The sequence below is a fragment of the Homalodisca vitripennis genome, chromosome X, assembly GCF_021130785.1.
Source record: "Homalodisca vitripennis isolate AUS2020 chromosome X, UT_GWSS_2.1, whole genome shotgun sequence".
In the NCBI taxonomy this organism is placed as follows: Eukaryota; Metazoa; Arthropoda; class Insecta; order Hemiptera; family Cicadellidae; genus Homalodisca; species Homalodisca vitripennis.
Genome location: NC_060215.1, coordinates 101,605,045 through 101,624,749, shown reverse-complemented (window position 1 = coordinate 101,624,749; position 19,705 = coordinate 101,605,045). Strand labels below are relative to the sequence as shown.

The window sequence follows — 19,705 nt, the reverse complement described above, 5'->3', positions numbered from 1 at the left end:
GCTCAAGATTAACAATGTCACCAAGAGTTTATTTTAAGCATGTTCTAATGGTATTACAGATCTTTTAGCAAACCAGTTACATGATCATAGGATTTTTCAAAGTGTTGTCGAATACCTGTGAAGTTAAATGTGTATGATATACGATTGGAGACCATTGAACGGTTGTGTCCCATAATTGTGAAGCCAGAAGCTTCGTAGGATGTGCCAGCTCGTGTGTTCTCGGAGTCGGACACCATCGACGCAGATATGACAGCGATGTTGCGGCCACTCATTGCAAAAGGGTTCATTCCTACAGTCAAATTACAGCTGGGTTTAGTTTTAGATATTTTCTTAATAGAATATTTTATATTATTAATTGTGTAGGAGCTTTACGTTCTGTTATTAAGAAGATTTACATCCCATTCTATCATTGCATACTGATTTCGTGCTAGAATGTAGGTTTCAAAGTAAGCAAGCCACGCAGATATTACAAACATGATACACTGGTTTCGTATGTTCCAATTTCATAATATTTGGGTAGTAAAACTAACCACCATTCCGAGCTTTATAATCTATCACGGCTCTGCAACTTAATCCTTTTCGACGGAACCAGAACAGTTCTGATATAGTTTTTTTCAAAATAGATCTGTTAAAAAGTTTAATAAGTAATAAAATTACAACATGCAAAGTATACAGAACGTATGTAGAATATTAAGCACGTGATATTAATATCTGACGACAGCTTATACGATCTATGTATCACAGCACGTCTACATTGTTATGATCGCTACATGTCATTGATCCTGTACGTTTCTACGAGATTTATCTCATTAACGAATTAGGAAAGATGTTTAACACTTTATATTTATTAAATATTAAATTAATATATCGTGTGTTAAATTATGCATTGTATGTTTTGGCAAATGTCTACTATAGTAAAAACAAATCGTACGTTTTGATCAAACTTTGTTATGTCACACAAAATGTATTAAAATATAGTGCGGACTCTTCCGTGCCAAGGACGGGTAGTGCACACAATACTAAGATTGAAAAAGATTTCAGTGCATTCGTTATACCTGATTTGGAAGCAATTGCATACATTACCACCAAATCTACAATACAAAAATATATTGTTAGTTTTACACCGTAAAATATATTACTTAACCTTTTACCAATATTAATAATAAAAATATATGTTTAATTTTACTAGAAATAGTTTAAGAAACGGGACGAAACAATGAAACATGAAACATTTATTGTACGTACCTGCATCAATTATTGCTTCGAAAGCACGTTCCAGTGTCTGAGTCGTGGTGGGATCTGTAGCTCGCACCAGCTTGCTGTGCATTTTGAATGGAGATGTGTCAAAAGTATCGATGTCATGTATTTTACCAACACCAACCGTATCTGCAAAAGTAGTAAGATTAATTTTAAATATAATCCTGTATCACAGATATTCGGTTAAATATTAATATAATACCCGTACTACCTGTATAATGCATTACTGTGTTTGTTTATGTTTGAGTACACGCTCACTGGGTTGAACATTCAAGACTCAGACTCTTGGTTGGCATTTTTCTGACTATCATTATCTTAATGCAATTATTATATTATATTGTTGTTTTATAATATGAAATTTGAATGATAATCGTATTGTCACTGTTATGATTTTGTCTTTGATACTATAATGTAAATTTACACGATGTTCAGCAGAAAGTTTCATGTCCTGCTTACAAACCGCTGCAAATTTAAATAAATGTATGGTTTCTATTTAACGTTCCTTTATTTTTTAATACTAAGGGTTGAGATGCACTGGTTTAAGTAAGAGGGGGATGAAGAGAATACAAAGCCCTAAACATTAATAGAAATATACGCATAAAATCACTCAAACTTGTTTGCAACACAGCAGTGAAATGGTTTACTTTAAATTATACCTATCTAATTGATTTAAATTTAGGTTTATTCAGGTTTATTCCATACCCCCGTTGTGTTGTGCTCTTCAACCACATTCAATCCCTCCCCCCAAAAACCAAGTCCTCGTTACGCCGCTGTGAAATAGTTTGGACATTACCATACAAAAACAAAAAATAACAATAATATTTATTATTTATTTTGTTTGTACATTTACTTCATATCGATTGTCAACCTAACCTGTTAACTCAATAAGTGTTGTAAATTAAGATATTTCGATATGGTGTAGCCAGCAAATGCAAGGTATTTTATACCTTTACTAGTAGAATAACAGGGTACAGGGGACATTACAGTAAAATGAAAATGGCAACTACAAATATATCGCGTGCTATGTAAACGATGACACATTTGAAAGTATACTATAAAAACCCCCCAATACTTGCAATTCATAATGAACTGCATAAACAGCAAGGGTTTACTGATGAAATATCGAGTGTCCTTATTTAGGTTGTCAAAGTATTTTCAGAAAGTAGCACAACACATATGACAAACACACTCGATTACTAATAATTATGGATGTCAATGCATTTTGCTACTGTAGTGATTAACTGGTCTCAAAAAGTGATATTGTTGTACTAACAGTTTTATGTCATATTTGCTAACTGGTCGTTAGGAACCTACATCGTTAGGCGTAGTGGCCACCAGAAGCGTTAACGTTACTACTAAGTGTTAGAAAGGCATTATATTATTTATTTGTAATATGGTTAGTTAAAAGTTGTAATACACTAAAGTGGTGATATAGCGACTTTGATAAAGCTGATATTCCTATCGCCTGAATATATTTAAGGACAGATACGTACTCATGTGCGTGAATACAAATCTCTAAATAAAAAGGCCTAGCTCATATACATTTTTCATGATTAATGCAAAAAAAAGTGTGTTATGGTGGTGTTCTCACTTGATGGCATCACAGTCATAGGTGTACAGGAGTTTTGGGAGTTGTACACCCCCCCCCCCATTGATACAAATATTCAAACTATATTTTAACTTGCGTTAAACTGAAAGTACGAGTATAAGGCCTACTCATAGTCGAACAATGTATCATAGTTCAGTTTTAATTTGTTTGTTTTGATATTTGAACTAACAGCTGACATAAGACTCATGCCTTTTAATGTTTCGGAATGATGAGTCCGTCTGCGACCCTTCAAATAATATAGACACTGTCGCTTCCCACCTTCAGCGCTTCGGACAAGAGAGAACGAGTAATGATTACCTACCGGTCACCTATTTAAACAGATCATTTGTGATAGTCTTGCCATAGTTCTCATCGCTGTCGTTGTTGGCACTAGTTGTGTATTAGTGACTTGTGTTATTAATGATTACCGATAGTGGTAGTATTAAAAAAGTACAAAATTTATAAAAAAATAAAATTATTAACTTTTAACCCTTTGGAGGTGAATTTCTGTTATATGTAAGTTATAGAATAACCCATTTATTATTTTATAACATATTTTCATCTAATGTTTATAAAAACAATAAAGAAATATCGTGGTCATTGAAATAATATCTGACTTCAAGTTCGTATTTTTAAGTGATATGATATACACATATAAATATAAATACATAAATAATAATATAAAATTATTATTATAAAGTAAATGTCATATGAAAATAAACCCCAGAACTTCATGCAAACAGTAAAATGCCTTTCCGACCAAATAACGTCCTAGTTTTGAGGAGTTAAATATGACCAAAGTAAAGAATTAAATTTTTATAAATATGTACGATTACTTCAATTTCTATATCTTTAACTAATTTTAGTTCATACTGCTGGAGGTATGTACTGGAAGTTTAAACAAATTGTTGCTATTCTAAATTAAATTTAAAGCAAATAAAAAATAATAAAGAGGGGAGTGATAAGATGCTATGTGTCGGAAAATATTCTCTGAAACTCTCGCGGTCCGAGTACCCAGACGACAAAGAAATCCACGTGGAACAAAAAATTTAAAAACATTCTAAATAAAACTAATTTTCAAATAATATATCTCAGTCTAGATTAAAATATTCAACCTTAAAGCCACCCTGGGCTACAACCTCAAAAGCCTTAATTAAATCGGCAAAGAGAGTAAAATCGTGCTCATTTCACTCAATAGTAGTCACTACTTTTCGAATAAATTAAGAAACGGCGAAAATTGTAGAGAAGTTATGATAGAACCTAGATTGAGATGAACATATTATATTATTGGTTTCAGGTACCAATACAGTACAGTAAGGTAATGAACTTAAGTAATGTAGTACATTAATGCACTGTAGATTTACATTATGCAGAAATGTACCAATTAATTGTTGGAATTAATTGGTGAATTAAAAATGTGAAAAATAAAAATTGATTTTTGAAAAATATGGCTACGCCTCCTCCTTTGCAGCGGTGTCTAAAAAAACGTTGGCATATTTGCCATTTTGAATATCACCTTGAAAAAGGTGAAGGTTTTCGTTGTTAAAACTGTTTTCGGTCACAACAAGTATATCTGTTTCTTGATCCTCACACATCAGTTGGATTTCATCCGTTTTGTTGGTGACCGATTGATTATTTTGATGAAGCAGTCGTAGCTTTGGACCAACCGTCAATTTCCTCCGTCGATTGCGGGCAGGATTCCTAAATATGAAGATAAATGTACATTAGTTGGGACTGGCGATCCACTGACGGCCTCCGCATATATGATAATATGCTGCTGTGTGGCAGCCGACTCCAGAGCAGCAGCAGGCACTGCAGGTAGTGTAGTGGGTGAGGGGACTCTCACAGGTAGCGGCAGCGGCGTGGGCGTGGGTCTCGCGGTCACAGGAGGGGAGGGACTCAGGGCTGCAAGGCTTTCCTTAATCACCACCGCCAGTAGTCACTTGCTTCACATAGAAAAGTGATGACCGTGTCTCGTGTAAAACCACTGGCCGATTCCATCAAAGATCATCATCCGGAAGTGCTTCAATAAAGGCATTCACGAGCACGGTCTGATCATGAATGGGGTTGTCAATGTACAAGGTAGTGACGGTGCGGCAGAGTGGCGAGGACGAGCTTGGTGTTCCCCGATTTGGCCTGACACGCAGTGATGTATGCCTCTAGATGGCGGCAGATGTACCGCTGCTCATCGACTGCCAGGTTTTGGTGCCGACGATCAGTCCCTCGCAGCAGGGGTCGGGCTCCGGTGATGTTTGATCCTGGCTCATAACATCAAGCAGACGTGCGCCGGGAATGCACAAGCCGTTGGGGCTGTCACCTCTGATACTAATATATTTAAAGTGAGGGACGAAAGTTAGAAATGTATGTGGTTTCTTGGAGTTTATGCTCGGTTTTCTATTAGTGTTACATTTTTAAAGTCGATATGGAAGCAGGTTGTAATTTATTTCAATTCGATAGTACCTGAAATTTGTTCTTTGTAGCCACCGGCAATGACGTTTGTTAGGCGTTAGTGCAGATAACGTGTGCGGGACGTCAAGAGTAGACTGTGGAAGTCATTGGAGGATGAGAGAGGAAATAATTCCAGTTGCTACAAGGTACTGATCAGCTGCCACGAAGAAAGCTCTAGTATACTGAACTCTCCTGATCTCAACAGGACAATGGATAAGAACGATTTAAACAAAATGATGGTTTAGAAACCAAACATATTTATTGGCAGATATCGCATCCTCCTTTGTAATTTAAAGCAATTATTCCAGATCTCATAGTCACTTTGGATCTTACTATACATATGTTTATGTACTGAATTACACTGTTTTCCCTCATCATTTTACAACAAAAATAACTACTCCTGTTGGCTAAAGTGGGGACTTTAAATTTTTATACAGAGGGGTTAAAAGAGATGTTAATATAGGGAAAGACATATGATAAAAATCATATGATAAATAAACGTATCTACGTTTTTAACCAAAACGTTTGAACATTGTGTCACTGTATTGAAAAATGTGAGAACAACTACTTTACTAGATTAGGCATTCGTTCTTAGAAATCTAATTCAAAAAATATGAATTTATGTTAAAAAATAATATTAGATAAATGTTTATTTTATTTTTCATAAACTATTTATATAAGAAACTATAAACAAAATTGGGTGTAGATTAAAGGTTAGTCTAAGTAGGAATTCATCAGAAATATTTTAACTTGGCCTACGAAATAGGCAAGTGGTTACACCTATGTGAAAACTAACAATCTGGGACAAATAGTGTTACTAAATTGCAATGTGTATAGAAATAAATGGAAGTTAAAACAATAGATTTTCCATAACCGACAAGCCACTCTATTTGTAATTTAAAATAATCAACCATAAGTTATTATGGTATGGCAATTAACAATTGTTTTACTAATCTCTATTTTATGTTCGTACTGTATGACTAAATCTACGCTCAAAATAAAAATTAAATTATTTCTTATAAAATGCAGTGTATGTTTTCAGAAAATAAAATTTCAACAATTCGGTGCATAAAGATGAATGTTAGTTATTAACAATTGCCATACATAGTGATGAATAGGAATGTTCACTATTTATTAAATTGCGCAGTGGTAGAACAATGCGCCTATGTGAATTGGACGTTAGATGAGTTGGTATTTGAACTCCATGCAAGGCTTTTAGTCACTAATGTAACCGTAACTAAACATTATATTTTTATTATTTATTTCACCCCAACAAAATTTACACATTATAACTAAAACCAAATCCAGAAACCATGCGCTGTTAATCTTTATTATTTGTTTTATTATTTTCCGTATTTATATGCAATCCATTTTAATTAAAATAGCTACACGTATCGAGTGTATTTTATAACAATTAATTGATTTACTTTAATTTTTTTATTTAATCGCTATAAGTTTGAAGAAAAGAGGAATTATTTTTTACATGATATGGACTTTGTTGTAATTGAAGTTTAATTTATAAGAAACATACAAATTTGTTTAAGAATATACTCAATGAAAATTCAAAATATAATCCTAAAATATTACATAATATTATTACACTGTTTTAAAATTCGTAATTTTACTGACGAAATTTTTCATATTTACTTAGATAAAAACTCACTGTCTGTCATTTTCAGTTACATAGATATTGAGTTTAAAATATTACATTATTTTTTCTGAAATTATGAACGGAAATTAATTAAATATGTGACAAGATCTTGAGTATTTAAACGAAACTTGGGAATTCTTACATTATATTCTTACATTACATTATATTTCGGATTAAAGTTACAAACGTTTTGTTGAATTATAAATTTATTAAAGAAATTCATTATAGTTTAAGAAATAACAAATTAAATTTCTTAATAATAATAATTTCTTCAATAAAACTTTTCAAATCGCTTATTACAATCACTAATTTTTCAACTAAATAAATTAAAGTACATCATCTGAATTTTATGGGGTGAAACCCACAATTTAATTCAATACATACGCGGAAAAAACAAAATCATTAATAAAGTCGACTGTTTTGAAAACCGAATATTATATTGGATTAGACATGTTTATTACATGATGTCGTAACAGTCATGGGTGAATAATTATATAATGTTAAACAACTGTCGATATGTTTAGGGAATTATTTTTCTTGGGTCTAAACAATCAAATAAAATACTATATAACAATGTCTCGAAAATGTTTCAATCTGTGTCATTTTTGTCTCTCTATGCGTACGTGGTTATTTACCAAAACATCACAAATATCAAATTGTGTATGTGAATATATTTATATATATATATATATATATATATATATATATATATATATATATATATTTGTTTATGTTATTAACTCCACTTATAGGGTTATCTATTTATATTAATGTAATGAAAATAACTAAAACCCTTTAAAGGGTTTTAGTTATTTTCATTACATTAATACATTAATATATATATATATATATATATATATATATATATATATATATATATATAATATTACTTTATTATAACCTTACTCTTCACTTAAAATTCCACTAACCTCAAATTCCAGATGTTTCAAAACGGAAAGCTTATATTTCAGGAGAAGAAACTTATCTTTAAAACCGTCATAGTAACATAAGATATAAGTACAGTGAAGACCAATAGTTATATACATAACAAATACACATTTTTGAACAATGCTTCTTCAACTGTGATAAAAACTGAGACAACTGTATTTATTTTTTGTATAAATAGCAATATTTCCAAATACAAATTCAATAAAACAGTGAAAACTCGTTTTCTCAAGTATATTAGTTAAAAATTATCAAGTGGCTAAATATTTTGTCGTATGCGGAGTTACTTATAAGTTACTTTGTAATTGTTTTATGACAGTTTTCATGACTGTTCATGATTGAGTTTTAACATTGCTTATACATTTTGCTTACTGTAACGCATTTTTCAAATACTTAAAATGGTTTTATACATGAACTGAGAAATACTTTGATACGCTCATTATTAACCTAGTGAGTAGGCAGAATAAAATTTTAAAGAACAAGGACCGCGATACCGTATTGCCTGGTTCCTGGATTATCTTCACTGTTGAAGTAACTGTAATATCATGCCAACACCAAAACTGCTTGCCTGCCAAGCGCACGTCATTAATGTTTTTCTTTTTTGTCGTCAACGGTTTATTACATACCAACAATGGTAATAGTTACATGAAACCCTTTACAAATATAAATTGATATAGCAATGACACTTTACATGCCAGGGTGAGTTTGTGTTGTGTGTAATTGAGTCAACTTACCCGGTGTCCATCTGAGGTTATTGGTGATAAAGTCTTCTTTTGCGAAAAGTTTTTCTTGAAGTTGAAGCACATTGTCTGACTCAGGGAACTTCCCACCGATGCCAGCAATGACGACGCTATTTTCTAATCTGCTCATATCTGCAACTAAAACCACAATAACTTAATAAGTGACCATGTATTTAAACCCGTAACTGTTGTTTTCAAACGTAGTTTGATGAGTTCTATACTTTACAAACCTTATATAAAAATATCAATTCTAGAAAATGTTTCTAGATGAGATATGAATTCAATAAATACTTGAGTTTTGTTGATTAATTGAACTTTAAGTTACTAACGCAACACTTATTTCATACACATAGTTTTAAGAGACATAATCATTATTGTTTTAAGCTATTGTGCATAGTTTTCCTTTTGGGTGGATCTGATAACATTTTGATATTAACCTCTAGTACCAAAATGATGTGAAGGATAAATGACTTTGCAATTGTAGCTATATTAATTGCAAAGGTTTCAGGACTAACATATTATCAAAAACTCTTCAAATACTCTTAAAATAAATATTTAAAGTTTGGCCCGGTTTGTAGAATGGGATATAAAACAAAAATTAAATTATAAGTTTTTTTTAGAGTTCTCAAGACAATGAATCCTTCGTAACTTTAATGAAATGTACACAATATCAGTAGATATGCGTTTTCAGTTGTTATTCAAAGCCATCAAATAAAGCTCCAAAGTTTTGGTATTTTTTTTACCTATTTGTTAAGCTTATGTTTTCCGGTTGTGGCATGTTAGGGAAATGTAACATCCAAATTACATTTTCAATTTAATTATTGATTTCACAACCGGTTTCGGATTCACTTTGAAACTGATAAATATGTATTTTGTAATTTTTAAACATTAATTGCTTACAAATTATTGTGAAATTACAATTTTGTATTGAAAGCGTTAATTAATCATGATTATTTTAAGCATAACCACAAACATCTACAAACCAAGATATGAATTTAGAGTGGTTTTATGTTTGTGTATCTAAACTATAGGGCTTTTGTCTGTATTTTCTGAATTCCATGTATTTCACTATTCTTGATTGCTAAATTTGTTGGTTTGTTTAAGTATTTGATCTCATTATTTGAACTCAGATTCATTGTTATTGTATTTTTAATCATTTCGGAAAGAGAGCGAGTCCTCATAAGAGGGCCGTCTTTGATCTTACTAATTTTAATGAAATAGGATTTATCTATAAATGAAATAATTAAGGGCTTAATGATAAACTGTAGTCACAAAGCGCCTTATTACTAATATCTTGAATTACCTGTTTTTAAAAATCCGAAGAACAAATCTTATACCGAAAATATATTATATTTACTTTTCAAACATTTTAATATATGAATGTAATAATGTTGTTTTTATGTCTTTAATATATTTTTAATTTATTGATATTTCGGATTTATTAAACTGTTCCGCACAATGAATAGTTTAATCCTCAGTTATCAACAGACCCACAAAATCACTTGGAGAAAGCTCTATAAGACAGAACTATCATTAGCTGAATGTGGACATCTTACATTGCTTTTGAACACGAATTGCATTATATTTAGTAAATTCATTATTGTAACGAATTCCTGATATTCCTTAACGTTGGAGTTCTTATTTCGTAATATTTGTGAGGACAATCGTTGTAATTTCCAACCAGAAAAAGTTGAGTCTAATTTAGATGCTACGGTTGTGATGGGTAGTTTCAGTTAATTTAATTTTCATTCGGTGGTAAAGACAAGAAATGTGTAAAAACATTGGTATTCTCTTAAACTCCCTGGAGTTAAGTAAGTTGCCAATGGCGTAGTGTAGCGGGTACGGCGGTTATCGCAAGATAACCAGATCAAGCAACGTCGAGCGTGGCCGCTGCTTGGATAGGTGACCGCTGAGCGATCCTGTCCTTGCAAGCGGCCCGCCTGCCCGGCCATTGCTGGTGGTTCAGAAGTCACCTGCCGTTGGTCCCCAGGTTAAGAGTTAGAGAGGGCTTCTTAGCCCTAACTTCGCCTGGTAAAATAAGACATTCTTTACTTTACTTTACAAGAAATGTGTAAAAACATTGGTATTCTCTTAAACTCCCTGGAGTTAAGTAACCCCATGTTATAAGAACTTCAATTCTCGTTTAAATTCTTTGTGAGTTAAGGGGAGTTGAACGGTCCATAAGACCGCATGTTAAAATAAGGTAACTTTATGTACCTTTTTCTCAGAACTCATAGCAGGTGGGAGGTTGAAATTTTTTCACAAGGTGTAGGATGATGTACTGTACACATAGCTCTAAAAACTTTGTAAAATAATTAGTACAACCAAAGAAAAAATTTTTTTATTTTTTTGAACTTTTTATTTTTTTATTTACAGATAAAATATTTGTTTAAATAACTATTTATGAATGAAATTAGATAAAACTAGAGGTATATACTTCTATGAGACTATTTTATACGCAGCAAAAATTTCAGTTGTGTAGCATTTATGGTTTCTGAGAAAAAGGTACATATACATTAAAAAACCACATTTTTCAGAAATGACGAAAAAACAAAAAAATCAACTTATATTTAGTATTATGTCACCTTTAAAAGCCTCCAGGGCAGTAGCTGTCACCCATTTCCTCTTCTTCCCCTAATAGTCGTCTTCTTTTCTTAATTCTTGCCTCCTTAGTCATTGATTCTGCTTTCACATCTGCCTTCCTCATCCTGATTTCATCAAGATTTTTCAAAGCGCTTATGGTGTATCTGCCGCAGTCCTTTACTCCTAGCTCTTTTAAAACCTTTATTCTTCCTATGTTTCCCTCTTTAAAAGTTAGTACAGCATCATGGACACCTAGATCAAGAGTCTCTCTTCCTACGAACACATTTTTTGGAATTCGGTTCCACACAACATTGTTAAACGTTCTGTGTTTGGCCATGGAGGCACTTTTTTTATAAGGTCTAGTTTTGACAAATCCCTATATCTTGGTTTTATAGCTGTCAATAGAGCTTCTGGGAGGGAATGTTTATGACTGTAGGTATTTTCTTTTTTGTCTTGCTGTGCTGTCCTGTAATTACACCAGGTGTTGGGTGGTGGAGGTCAAAGTTGATGTAACGGTTTCTCAGCAGTCGACAACCTATGAAAGTATGTTGTCCATAAAGCATTGCTGTCAAGTCATTGCAGTTGTCTCTAATACTTTTGCCATAAAAGGCCTGCAGTTCATCAATGACTTTATCTGTCAATCGACCTGGTCCTTTCAATGGATTTCCATCTTCAAGTGGGGTACTACCAAGTTGCTGTTTTAGCTTTCTCAGCCTAGAGCCCATACATTTTTCCACATGCCCAACGCATTCTAATTTTTGTATCAGTTTATTATATGGGTTGATTTGATGAGGAATAAAACAACATAAATTTTCACATACATTGAACAAGCTTTTGCAGCCAACTAAAACATTACTATATGAAAGGCACGAAGGCAGCTCGTGAAATACACAAAATTTGTTAAGCAATCTTATCTTTGAAAAATCATAGAAGCTAAGTGGAAAGACTATTTTTTTGGGGTCTGCTGTAAATTGTTCAGAAATAACCAAATATTTAAAAAATATATTTTTTTTAATAATTTTTTTTTTTTAATTTTGACGTTCAACTCCCCTTAAGAAGACACAGATCATCTAACACAGTTACATAATATAGTGGTATAATATATTTCATTTTAAAGTCAGCGTTAACCGGAGAAGTTCCTATTTATCACCTCTAGTTTCAATTCCCAATGTCGTAGTTAGCTATTTTTGTCACTTTTGTTTGATGTGCGAGACTAATCACTAACCCTTTAATGTAAGTCTTCCGGCTTATTTCAAATATGCGAGTCGCTATTTTTCCAACCTAACACACTATCATTATTTCCATTCCAAACAGTGAATAAATTTCAAAATACTTTTGACCTGAAAATTAGGGATTTAATTTTAGTTTAATAAGTAATTGAATAAATGTAATTCATAATTAAAATTAGGTCATCTGTCTCAGCATAATATACAAAGTATATGATAAATTGTCCGCATTTTTTAATTCTTGAATACGTACAATATTGCATGTACCTATATGATTTACTGACATTTAGTAACAAATTTAAGTCACTTTCAGTTGTTAATTTTTGGCATTTTGTGCATGGTATCATAGCATAACGTTTAAAACACTAACAAAGTATTATCATCCAAATCAAGTTCTTACCATACGTTTGTTTAAAATTTGTTAGATGGTTAAAATTGTGGTCAATTTTCTCTAAAATTGAAACCCGGCTTTTCAAGAATCAATATATACTCTTTTCCTCTATCTAGCTTAATAGACAACTTTTCTATTGCCCGGCTTCATTTCAATACCTTCAGTAGTAAGGATTTTTTTTGCTTTAAATAGTGGTTATTCCTGCTTCAGTTCAGAATGCTCTAACTGAAGATGGAAACATATGCTGATTCAACAAACGTCGTGTTTAACATTTTTAATTTGTTTACAACATCCATGTACCACCACTCCTTTATTACTTCGTTAGCAAAATATTGGCTGAAATCTTTAGATTAGTGTTGTAATCCACCTATCCTTAGGCGAAGTAGTTTTATGTATTAAAATTTTACAACGGTCTAGCCATCTTGCCATCTTGCCATCATGTACAGTCCGCGTGCCACTTGGCGGTTAAATATATAGAGTAGAGAACGTCTAAAATGGTGGATAGGGTAGTAAGTGAGGTCAGCATTGTTAATATGGTCCGAAACCCATGTTAAACTCTAGTCTTTTAGTTTCTCTTGGCACCGGGCTATTATTTAATGATCCTTTTTAGAGACAATAAATCTTTAATAGTTAGAATACACAAATGAATTCTCATTCAAATGTACAAGCTTTTAAAAACAACGGAACTCAGTACGCCCCACCTCAGCTATTCCTTGTAATACATCAAATGTGTGCTGAGAATACTGCTATCTAATGTGTTTGTGTTTGCGAAATTTTTTATAACGTGAAATTTCTTAGTTGTCATTAAGTAAGGAGTGCATGATAATTTTAAATACTTACCTTTAAATCAAAGTCCAGGTATGAGACTTGGAAAATGGTTTGTATAGCGTTTACAGGATTTGCAGAAGAAGCCACTACTAAGAATTAACACTTCACTGCAATAACCAAGCCCAAAGACTGAACCGTACGTGAGGCAGACTAGGTAAACTATTCAGTGTTGATGAATATTAAACAGGAGCATCGGAACAATGTGAATTAATTACTTGATTGACGTGGATGGAGATCACATTGCAGTTTCGAACATTTCCTTGCAAAAATAAAGGCAGATCTTCGTGGTTTGATATAATGATAGCATGTGTATTTTTGATTAAATATTCTGGCTTTAACAAAACACTCCTTGGAATATCTTATGCCTTTTTAAAAGAATGTGTGTGTATATATATCATGTATAAGATAAAAATATATGTTACCTTTGGGTGCTTTAATGGACTGACTCACTTTCACTTTTAATTTACTGAATTGCATTCATAGGGATCACTGGAGCAATGGGTCTGTAACCTTTGTTTTCCTTTTCCTTCAAACATAAGAGAAAAATATTGCTGTAGTAAACATTTAAGTAAAGAAAATTATGTATTTTTACTTTGAAGTATAAATTATTGTAAGAGATATATTATTAATTGTAATCTTAACTCTGAACCAATCAATGAAAGGTATACAGCCATCTTTCAAAACTTATTCATATGTTATTCCATTAAGTTAAAAAAATATGTTGCATAGTTTCTACAATATTTCTTTTGAAGTTTTCTTGGTTTTATTAAGAAATTGTAAATTGGGTAACGTCATCAAACAATCACAGAATTAAAATCTATGAGTTTTAACTATTAAATACAATGTTCCACAACTATAGAAATTAACAAAACAATTAATTTAACTATTGAATAACATTTCAACAGTTAAACGGCGAAATGTTATTAATGGTTTGGCTTTAAACTTTCTGTCGTTTTTTTCCTCGTTAAATGGTCAGGAAAATAATTATAGTATTTTTATATTAATAAGTATTATTAATTACGAATGTGTTGTATTATGTATTAATTTTATAGTCCATACGCCAAGTATGATTGAAGGTATTGTCATACAAGAACTGATTACTCAGTATTATACTCTGTACATTCCTGAACAATGAGAGCATGTCCTCATGTGTGGATGTGTCCAAGTCCGTTCCATCACTTATGTACCTTAAATAATATCATGACAATTTTGGAAGGCACAAGAAAACACATTTAATGTTAAAGAACTTTGATTTAATATACAACAGAAATAAGTGTAGTCTTCTGTTGATGCCATGTTTCAATGGAGTTTTTATTGTGGTAACTTATATAACGAAAGGACTTCTATGAAAAGGCTACATTTCAGTCCAAGAAGAACTATCAGAATATACAAAAAGAGTGGTGGAATTAATGACCAGTTGGTTTACTAACAGAGTAGAGGAGGAAGGATCTATTGTCAGAGATCAAGATATTCTAGGATACCGGAACTCCAATAAGCTGGAAGCTTTTCAATCATGAAAGCTTTTAGAATCTGTTATAAGATGGAAATTTAAAGGTTTAGGCTATTAGAGGATCGGAAATGGGTCCAGAATTGATCCTTACAACATGCCTGTAGAAACGGACCAAACCTAAGAATGTTTACCTTTAACAGCAACAAACTGGTACCGATTATTAAGATAAGTTTTCAAAAGTTTCAATGGATAGTCCCTGTCATCATAATGGAACTCTACCCATAGGGATGGATTTACAAAATAAGGCATCACATTTAATACAATCATAGGTCTTGATTTAAATCGTACAAAGTTAGCATAATATTCTCCTTATTTTCGAAGGCCTCCAATTCTTTGACAACAATCTGGCGAACTGCCGTTAGTGTTTGTATACCTTTTCTGAAGTCAAATTGAGAAACTTAAATTATTTTATTTCCTTCAAAATACACATTTAGGTGATTCTATATTATTGACTCAAATATTTTAGAAAAATATATACTATTGAAACTGGGCGAAAGTTCTGTGGTAATTCTTATCTCCTTTCTTGAAATTAGGAACAACTTTTGATACTTTTGATAAATCAGAAACATAACTCATCTGTAAACAAATGTTAGTGCATAAACTTCCTTAGGAGTTTGTTTGCGAAAACGTACTGATGGGAGTAATAGGGTTTTGTGTATATATATATATATATATATATATATATATATATATATATATATATATATATATATATATATATATATATATATATATATATATATACACACACACACAGGGTAGCCCATAAGTCAATTGTCAGAAATGAAAATACAAAGTTACCGGAAAAGTACAAATACTGTATTATTGTACAAAGTACAGTATTATTAATGTAATTATTATTATTTATTTTTAATTATTATTTTAAAGAGTATCTAACCTACAATAGGTGCTCAAAGTGGCTTCCACGTTGTTCTATACAAACATTGCATCTTTTTAACACTGAATTACAAATCCGTTCGTAAATGTTCAGGGACTGTAGGTTTTCATATTCTGATTCTATACGTTCCTTCAAATGATCAACGTCACGAATCTTGACGGAATAAACCTCATTTTTGAGAATACCCCAGGCTGAAAAATCCATGGGCGTAATATCTGGGGCCATTCAATAGTGCCCCGTCTGCCAATCCATTCATTGAAGTTTTCATTGAGAAAGTCTCTCACAATAACTCCATAATGAGGGGGAGCGCCATCTTGTTGCCATATCAACCTTTCCTTAACCGGCTGGGCATTTTCAGATAGTGGATTGTTTTCTAGTTCAATAAGCACTTCATAAAGCATTTCTCGGTAATTTTCAGCATTGACAGTCCCATTAAAAAATACGGCCCGATTAGCCCACCGCTGAATATCCCTACCCATACACTCACGCCAGGAGCGTTCAGTTCTGTCTCCATCACCACATGTGGATTAGTAGAATCTCAATAAACAGAGTTATGTCGATTCACTCTGCCATTCACTTTAAAAGTCGCTTTATCGCTCCAAAGAATGCATTTTGGAAACATTGGATCAGCTTCAGTTCAGATTGTGTACCATTCGCTGAATTCCAAACGCCTGTCGGGATCATCTTCATTTAGGCCTTGATGTAAAGTAGGCCTATATGCTTTCAATTTTAAAGTTTTCTGCATCCTTTGTAGACTTGTTCTTGGTAATCCATAGTCCTTGGACGCTTTCCTTAAAGATTTAGTAGGCGATTTTACAAAACATTGCGCAACAACATTAAGATTCTCTTCTGTAGTTAGAGACACTGAATGAGAAAGCTCCTCCACTGCTTGCATTTAATTTCCGAATGCCTTGTCGAGATGGAGGTCTATCGTTTGGAAAACGTTCCATAAACGAATAACACACATCAATGTAATTACGATCATATTTTCACCATGATTTTAACACAAATACACGCTGTTCTGTACTTAACTTCTTATTCATCGTTGACTAAATAACATACAACAATATAACCTCAAACCGCTATTGTAAAGTAACTTAGCGTAACTGCTGCCGGGTTAACAACTGTAGTCAAGTTCACAACAGGCTGCATTGCGCTAGTCAAAACATCGTCTAAAAAAATTGCAAGTGACAACTGACATATGAGCCACCCTGTATATATGACTATTTTGTATTTTATTATCTATCCCTTACATCGTTATAACTTAAAAACTGATTTAATTTGGTGTATAGAACTAACAAATTCTGTTTTAAACTTTTGATTGGATGGATGATCCATCACAAACCTAACATACAACCATATTACTCTTGGCAATGAATTACGTGTTTTAATGAATTTGAAGAACTTCTCTATGATCCAAAAGTATAGATACCTAAGTTTGAAAGTTAACCACAAAAAAACCAGTAGAGCTATAACAAAGGGAATGACATTTAAATTTAGCTGTTTTTTATTTATGAGTTTAGACACACGCCGCAAATAATGTACAAACAATAATATCCAACACTTTTCAACCACCATACTATCCAGAGCGATGCTGTCTTCTTGAATGCCTCGGCAAGGTCGCAACAGTTCGCTTTTAACGAATTTTTCTTTTATATAGAAAGACGCCTTTCGATCTTGGATTTGTGGATTGAATCTCAAATAAATTACAAAAATTGATTTGAGGGTGAATATGCTTGTACTCAGTAGGGTCGAATCCACATTTCCAGTTGAGCGATCTTACACTTTAGCAACAAGACATTTGAGTTTTCACTGTTAAATAATTCTTGTTAAATATACCGAAACCACATTATGATATGAAATGACGAGAGTGGTCAGAGCTCGATATGAATTTATCGCCAAACGGTAGACAATGATACTCGAATTCATCGAATATTTTGCGACCATTAGATTTTTAAGATTATTGTCATTTATACGGAAAGACATCTTTTCATAATACCGGAATAAAGAATTGAATGGAAACTTAATGAGTGGATGAACCAGTCTATCGCCGCGTGATAGACAATGGTATTTTAATTCCATATGCATATGTAACACCTCGTGTGGCCCTTCTTGTGTTCCTCGGCCTAGTGGTACACATGGTACTGGTTAAAATCATAATAGGGCTTTAAAACAATATATATGCCAATATGACCCCCATTTCTTATATTAGTTCTACGCTTAATATTAGCGACTATAAAATTCTTGGAAACATAAAGGTCCTCACATCAGCAACAAGGCAGTGCTCTGACACACAAATAACATCAAATCTCTTACTAACATATACTGTTCTATCTTATTTATTAAACGTTGACAATTTAGCTGTCGAACATTTAACATCACATTATTTAGTCTCCATGCCTAGGCATAGCTTATCTTCCATAACTACATAGCTTGGCAAATCTAAGGAGTTCCTAAAATAGTGCCTTGTGATGCAGAGGGTTCAAGGTCATTGCGATTATTTACAATACAATTGTATATCTTAATACAAAGCATACTTTTACTCATTCTGTTTAAGTTTTCCATGTCGAGTAAAATATGTTCTGTGATCAGAATTTTGAACTACAAATTTACAGTCCTTAGTAATTTCATCTGAATTAAGGTATGAATCTTTTTATTCGCTACAGTAATTACAAGTTACAACTTTTGTTACAGAAAAATATGAGATAACTCAAATCTAATATTTGAAAGGTAGACCTGGCGATAGCGAAAGAGAGAGAGAGAGAGAGAGAGAAGAGAGAGAGAGAGAGAGAGAGAGAGAGAGAGAGAGTCCATACATTATAAACAAAAACAAAACACACACGAACTCACACAGAAATTCCTTTATCACAGATCAGATCAACCGTGCACCGTGCATTTTATTTGAACATAAATACAAGATCTTATTCATATACACACATAAAACTATATATTCCTATGAAATTAAATAATATTTATATTACCCGCGCTGCAGTAATAGTTTGAACAAACGAACTTTGAATTAAATATTAATTTACAATAACACGCTACGTCCTTACTATATTTATGTACCTAAAATTTTCGACGAAAAGTTGATAAAAATGTTATAAAATCTATGTAAGCGAATTATTACGACCTTTCGATATATATAGGAAATTCGTTGTCAAGGGAACAACAGTGTTAGTAATTCATAAATCTTCTAAGTAGGTTAAGTAGAGAAAAGCTTTGGTAAACACCTAATTTATTTCTATATCTCTTAGATAGGAACAGCGCGCATGTCCAATTGAGATACAAACAATACCGAAAACGTAACAGTAATAACTAGAGAAATGTAATAACTTTTAAGAAATAAAAGAATTTAAAATAGGTTGATTACAATAGCAATGTACTACTACCATTACTTAAACCTACTATCTGCACAAGTCAACAATTCACAATTAGCGTAAAAACGTAAGCTATTAGAACTATGTTTTTATCGAGCTGAACTACTCAGTATCAGCCTTTGAATGAGATTATGCATTGCTATTACTCCCTGTCCCTTTCGCTCATAGCGTGGGAAGTGAGGGAGCAACAGTAACTGTATTATCAACTCCCTACAGCATGCAGATGGACTCGTTTCTTTCCACAAAAAATTCAAGCTTGT

General features: G+C 32.5%; 1 protein-coding gene across 1 annotated transcript in view; it reads right to left on the bottom strand.

Annotated features, from left to right (window-relative positions):
• LOC124369757 (fatty acid synthase-like) overlaps positions 1–13,794 on the bottom strand; it is a 113,199-nt gene extending 99,405 nt beyond the window's left edge. Inside the window, exons 1-4 of the mRNA XM_046827838.1 lie at positions 13,670–13,794; positions 8,624–8,767; positions 1,246–1,386; positions 116–289 (exon numbers count right to left, since the gene is read on the bottom strand). Coding sequence (XP_046683794.1) covers positions 116–289; positions 1,246–1,386; positions 8,624–8,759 — 451 coding nt within the window. The 5' untranslated portion in view covers positions 8,760–8,767; positions 13,670–13,794. The remainder of the gene's footprint in view (positions 1–115; positions 290–1,245; positions 1,387–8,623; positions 8,768–13,669) is intronic.
• Positions 13,795–19,705: the final 5,911 nt, after the last annotated feature.